Genomic DNA, 6,404 nt, shown 5'->3' with positions numbered 1-6,404 from the left:
GAAAAATTACTTTCATCCAATTTTATCTTAGATGACCACCTCAAAGTAACTCTGGACTTAGATTGATAACAGAGAAGAAGAAATATTAGGGATGAAAACAGTTCGGTTCGATTCGTACGATTTTAAATTCGATTTTGGTATTTTTAAAAATATGTATATATTTTTTTAAAATTAAAAAGCAATTCAATTAGATTCGGTTGTAAATTCAATTGTGTTCTTTAAGTTAAAAACGGTCCGATTTTAAATTCGATTTCTCTTTTTTTAAAAAAAATATATAAGTTAAAAACTGTTCGGTTCGATTTCAAATTTGATTTTAGAAATTAAAACCAAACCAAACCAAACCGAATTAATTCGGTTTCAAAAGTTATTTAAACCAGATTGAAACACATTTTCAATACGGTTTGGTTCGATTTTGACAAACGATTCAATTTTTGCAGTTTGAATGGCCACCCCTAAAAAATATAAAAAAATAATGATAGTTGTTCCAGTTACCATTCTTGATTTGTAAATGAGCCTTTTGGTGTGACACTAAGGCCACGTTTAATTAAGAGAAAATGTAATAAATCAATAGTAATCTGAAAAGTGGTTTTCATTTTATTACGTTTATTGTTGTTTACCTGTGTTACAATAACATAATGGAATGTGGGGCTCACTTCCAAATCTATAATCGAAAAACACAATCCAATTGAGGCGCGAAAGACGACCAATACGATTGCATTTCAAAATTACATGGACTCACTAGTCAATATTGTTATTGTTAACATTATTGTTACAATACGGAAAGTTTGAATTTATCACATTTACTATTACTGTTTGACCCTAAATGGTAAGATAATGTGACAGATTCATAATTTGAAATAAACGTAATCAAAAGCAATCTTATCGTTGGTTGATCTATCAATGAAATCCTATCACAGTTACACCAATTTTCCTTATAGATTGGTAAACATGGCTAGATTTGTAAATCTAAGCACAGTATGAGATTCAATAGACATCAAATAAAACTATGTATCACATTATACTTTCAAACTTCTAATGTTCAGAGGTTAGTATTCCTGACTCTGGGTCATCCTAAACTCCTAATGTTTTTAGTTCTCTAGAAGTTAGCTTCATCATGCACAACCAAATGAATAAAAACAATCCCCTATCACTCTCATTTATTTTCTATATAAAAACATTTGACAATATACACCGTGGTAATAGTAAATACACACCTCTATATCGAGAAATTATTCAGTGACTGCTAACGAGTAATGCCAGGCTTTCCCCTGATGTACAGGGAGTTTGTATTTTCTGCATAGTTATAGGGTTTCCTCGACCGAGACTACGACGCCTTTACAAATATTAATTAGGCTTCACTCCGAGCGCAGACTGTCAAAAGTAAAAAAATGAAAAGGTTTGGCTTAGAAGGATTGATGAAGTAAGCAAAGGAAGAAGAGATCAGCATAATGGTCGTCAGTTCAATGGTTTTCGAGCATTTTAGTTCCGAAGCGAGTTGGTAAGATATAAAACTGACCATATTAAGCAGGCGGAGAGCAGCTGGACGGGTGAACTTCCTCGCGAAAAGAAAACATCTGGATGGTTTTCCCTTACTGGTGCACCATTCTCTTCGATATTCGGTTTCGTAATATATATTATCAATACCCTACAGAGGAGAAATGTTCTTTTATCATGAACCACTTACAAGATCAACTGAAAAGACGAACTGATTATTGGCTACTGGCCTTGGGATAATTTTACTAAGTATTAGTAGCTGACAAGATCATTTGTATTAAGGAGTAAAATGAATAATCGCATCCTTATTAGTGTATTACAGAAGAAAGCAATGAAAAGGGGTGAATAGGAGTTGATAAATACAAGTTAAAGATTTCTAGTTACTTAAAAACCTTGTGCTAGAGGTTCGATTATTGACAGAAATGAGGAAAATGCATATAAACAGTATTTGATAGCAATGTTCGGAGGTGCTACTTTACTTAGGGAGACGCAAATTAGATGAAGCCACAAAATTAACACGTGTCATGCACAAACGTCAATTACCTTTATAGATTGTATTAGATCAAGCGTAGCGTCTGAAAATTTGTATGTTACAGGATGCCAATTTCGACGTTCATGGTCTTTGGAGTACGAGAGATCCCAAGCTGAATATGTAAGTGATCTTCGTGTGAGCTCTTCTTCAAGTCCTTCTTGCTGGATCATGAAAAATAAATTATTAGTAGACATACACATATCGACCTTCTTGGTGAATCATGAAAAATAAATGACTAGGATGTGAATCACGACAAATTTTGACTGCATAGGCAATTGTTGTTCAGGAAAGTATCAAATGGATGGCTTTGTTTTCAATATTTGCTAGAAACTCATACTTCTGTGTCACAATTAGAAAGTTCGGATCATAAGATTCATTACCATGTAAAAGCTGAAATTTCACAAGCTTATTAGCAAACAAAAGGACTTGATCCAAGTTTCCATATACAATTATTAATCTTGCATGAATAAGATGCACAGAAACTAATATAGGATTGTCATAAATCAGGACTGACTAAAAGGCCAGTTTTTGGGAAGAAAGTGCATGCAAGGGTAAAATAAAGGGTTACAGCATGCTTAGAACGTTCGATGTTATATTACTGTTTAGATAAACAGACCAAGTTTTTTGAAATAGAAATAGCCTAATATATTGAAATGGTTACAAATCTTACGGCCAATAAAGTCTGAACATAATGTTCATCAGGTATGCAATTGTGTTCCTTGGATGCATCATTAGGCTGCAGAACAATAGTTTTAAAACATAAGTACATCATCTCTGGAAATTAACTCTGAATAAACAAGCATAGCGGTTTAAATTAATATTAGTTCCTTCGTATCAAATCTAATCCTTTACAATATATGCTATGATTATATTATTAATATGAGGCCCAATCGCATTGCGAGAAATGATAACAAGAAACGGGTTATGATTAAGAATTCTCACAAATGGACGATCCCGCCAAAACTCTGGTAGTGACTTCCTCTGCATAATCATCAAACATAAAAGCACCAGTTGAATAGTTAATACTAGTCCTAAACTGGTAATCAAAAGGATATTGAAATATTTACAAGTAAAAGAAAATAACTGCCCAAAGAAGAAAACATGGGATCCATATAAAAGGACAATACAAATTCTACAAGATGACTTACCTTGCAATGCTGTTGAAACATAGGAAAGACTGTAATGTCCATCACTACAACCTTCGCATGTTTTCTTGTCAATACAACCCACTGCAAGAGGGTAATGAAGGTCGTGAGTAGTCTACAAAAAATTGCATAGGAAAGAATATATGATTATATTGGGTTATCGGATATAATGTTACCTGAGATCCTTTCCTCCAGTTATGAACAGGAATTACAGGATCCATTTTAGGATTGTAACGCCCTTCTTTTGTATCAGCAAAACTGGTTCAATCACTAAATTGTTAAAAATATTTACCACCAGAAGCTATAAAACTTCGATAACATACATGATATCTTTAAATTCCATAAGCTGGAATATATTAAGATGTGGATGATTCTAAATACAGAAAATTAGTAGATTAGCTTCTTTATAACCTGCAATCTGTATATATATATAAATCACAACATAATTATAGTTGATAAATTTTAATGTTGAATAGAAAATAACATTTCGAAACTTTCAAGATGCCTTCCATCTTTAGAATCAGTTGGAGAATTATGGTTATTGGATTTAGTACCAGTTTAACTCTAGTTGTATGGAGATGTATTCACAAGAATGCTGTTTGTATTTCAGATATTGTTAGATGAGGGGGGAGAGAAAAGATCGAACAAGAAAAATCACTTTTGCAGAAATAGAGCTATAACGTATGTATAAATTAGTTTGTTTACCTGTCCACAAAACTAGCCGAAGTTGACATGACATAGTCATATGTGTAGCTGAAGTTGTATAATGGTATGCAGCTGAGAAAAGATCAATTAACTGAAACATTGTAAGGGTTGATTAATCCCATCAAAACAACCTTCAAGAAGTCCTTCACTCAATTAGACAAACAAATATCTTATACAGACAAAAATGACTAAATGTTCTTCAAAACCTTTATGAATAGAAGGACAAAAGGACCACATAAGAGGATACGCAGGCTATTCACATCAAGTCTCACCTGTCAGAAAGAAAAATAAATCGTTGATTTGAAGTATCGGTAAGTGCATGTCTAAGCAAGATACGTTCTGCCTCAATCATGCTTGCCTCACCCCAGTCTACCTGGTATACAACAGACAATATTGCAAGACAAACATACACATGTAAATGAACTTGGCAGTGAAGAAACACAAACGACTAAATATTAAATCACCAATTGACCCAAAAGTTTAAACTGATAGATTATGGTAAATTTAATTATATCACCACTTTGATACTCCCCCTCACTTGTGGGCTTAAAAACTGGTAGAAGACCCAACGAGTGGAATTCAATACTAACTAGGGAGGAAATGACATTATAGGACTTTGAACACAAGATCTCTTGCTCTCATATCATATGAAATCACTGATTGACCCAAAAGTTTAAGTTGATGGGTTATGGTAAATTTAATTACATCAACACCCTATCCTCGTCAATGTAACAAATTTGCATAGACTTGAAAGGGAAGGCCAAAGAAGCTCACTAACCCTACAAACATTTTAATTTGTGCACACATAAATACAAAGCGCTGTACTGTATGGTACTCATGGAATGACAAACGGACTGAGATAGAAGTCTACAGTTGTATCAGATTTATGATATGCAGTTCCTAAACAAATGATCAATTATTACTTTCTATGATGAAATTCCTTTGATGCTCTTGCAGAAATCTTTGGTTAAGCACCAAAAGGCACTAACAAGTAACAACTACATATAATTGAGGAATTATTCATATGTTCGCCGCTAAATTGAAACTCGTACCCCAATTACTTCACCGTAGTATCACAATTTGCGGACCGTGTAAATTTCTCATAGCATTATAAGAACTGTTACCTGTATACTATCATTAACTTGACGATTCAAAAAATAGGTCGATCTTGTAGTCGCCTTGTTAAATAAAAATCCTGGCCTCGAATGAACAAAGATCGAAAACTTATTCTCTCCTTCCTGCAAAAAAGACAAATTAAAATAAAGAAATTGGAAATCCTTCCTAAGTGCTCCACAATTTGGAAAAAATTATAGAACACTAAATCCGAGCAAATACCAAGTAATCATTAACAAAAATTGCCAAAAAAAAAAAAAAAAAAAAAAAAAAAACCATAGCTAGAAGTATTAACAATTTAGCACCATATCGAAAACACTACCTGAAAAAACGTATCCCAAACTATGTCCAACGGAAGCCGGTTCCGAGCTATGAACAGAAACGCGATTTTCGGTCCCGAAGCCGATTGAGGATGCAATGACGCCAGCATCATAACCCGACCATACCGAGACTGCATCATAACTAAGCTCCCGAAGCAAAATACAACCAATAGAAAAATTGCGAGCTTCCTCTTCCATTTGAAGACAGCCTTCCGCTGCGCAACCTTCTGCTTCATTAGGCTTCCTCTCCTGTTCGCACAAATTTCTCCACCATTTCAAGTAGAACAGAAAAAACAGAGCATCCACGAACTCATCTTGATGCGTATCATCGTTTCGCCCATATAAACCCAGCACGATCCATCGGCTGGGAGAAGTAATTTCCGGATCGTTCAAGCAGCGAAAACTCAAATTAAGTGGAAATTGTACGCAAATTGAAACGGAAAATTGCGTTGTAAAGCGGATGACAGAGATCGAGAAGCTTGTGAAGAACGATGAAGCTCGTGAAAGGAGAATTTTCACCCCCGGCGAGCGGAGAGAGAGAGAGAGAGTTGGAGTGAGAGTAACCTTCAGTTTAGGTGTTTTGTTTGTGTAAGGCAGTTTAGTTTCCTCTTTCATTAATTTTAGTTTGGTATTGGTATTTATATATGCTCTTCTTTGCGTGCAATGTTGGACATTTTCCTTATTTTCTAATCCTATATTTTCCAATTTTCGTCTTCATATATATGATGAAACTTCACATGGTTATAACATTAAAGGAAATACATTTATGATATCTCCCATTTTTAGGTTTAGTTTCTATTTGATTTATTTCAAAATGTTGATTTTTATGTCTGAATGTTGAATTTGATTCCTATTTGACATTTTAAATTTTAAAATGTTATATTTTTATTTTTGAATTTGGAGTTCCATTTCGTTTTGGTCGATAAACTTTTAAGATTTACGCTCTTAATTTTGATTTTCATTTCTCTAAATATTGGCTTTCAATCATTCATGGTAATGTCCACTAATTAATCTTAAAGAATTGTTGAACTAATTGTAATTAATTTAGGCCCCACTCGGTAATTATTCTATTTTGATTTTTTTTTTTTTGAAAAT

General features: G+C 33.7%; 1 protein-coding gene across 1 annotated transcript; it reads right to left on the bottom strand.

Annotated features, from left to right (window-relative positions):
• Positions 1-990: 990 nt before the first annotated feature.
• LOC120079057 (Core-2/I-branching beta-1,6-N-acetylglucosaminyltransferase family protein) lies at positions 991-5,925 on the bottom strand. The gene is made up of 11 exons (XM_039033248.2): positions 5,312-5,925; positions 5,001-5,114; positions 4,149-4,249; positions 3,877-3,948; positions 3,348-3,429; positions 3,175-3,255; positions 2,969-3,007; positions 2,697-2,762; positions 2,038-2,187; positions 1,517-1,645; positions 991-1,371 (listed from the first exon to the last, which is right to left on the bottom strand). The coding sequence occupies exons 1-11, from the start codon at positions 5,543-5,545 to the stop codon at positions 1,345-1,347; spliced, it is 1,095 nt and encodes a 364-aa protein (XP_038889176.1). The 5' UTR covers positions 5,546-5,925; the 3' UTR covers positions 991-1,344.
• Between the last annotated feature and the right edge of the window lie 479 nt (positions 5,926-6,404).

This window comes from Benincasa hispida, chromosome 6, assembly GCF_027475165.1.
Source record: "Benincasa hispida cultivar pf3 chromosome 6, pf3_genome.v1.1, whole genome shotgun sequence".
In the NCBI taxonomy this organism is placed as follows: Eukaryota; Viridiplantae; Streptophyta; class Magnoliopsida; order Cucurbitales; family Cucurbitaceae; genus Benincasa; species Benincasa hispida.
This window is presented reverse-complemented; position numbering and strand designations above follow the sequence as displayed.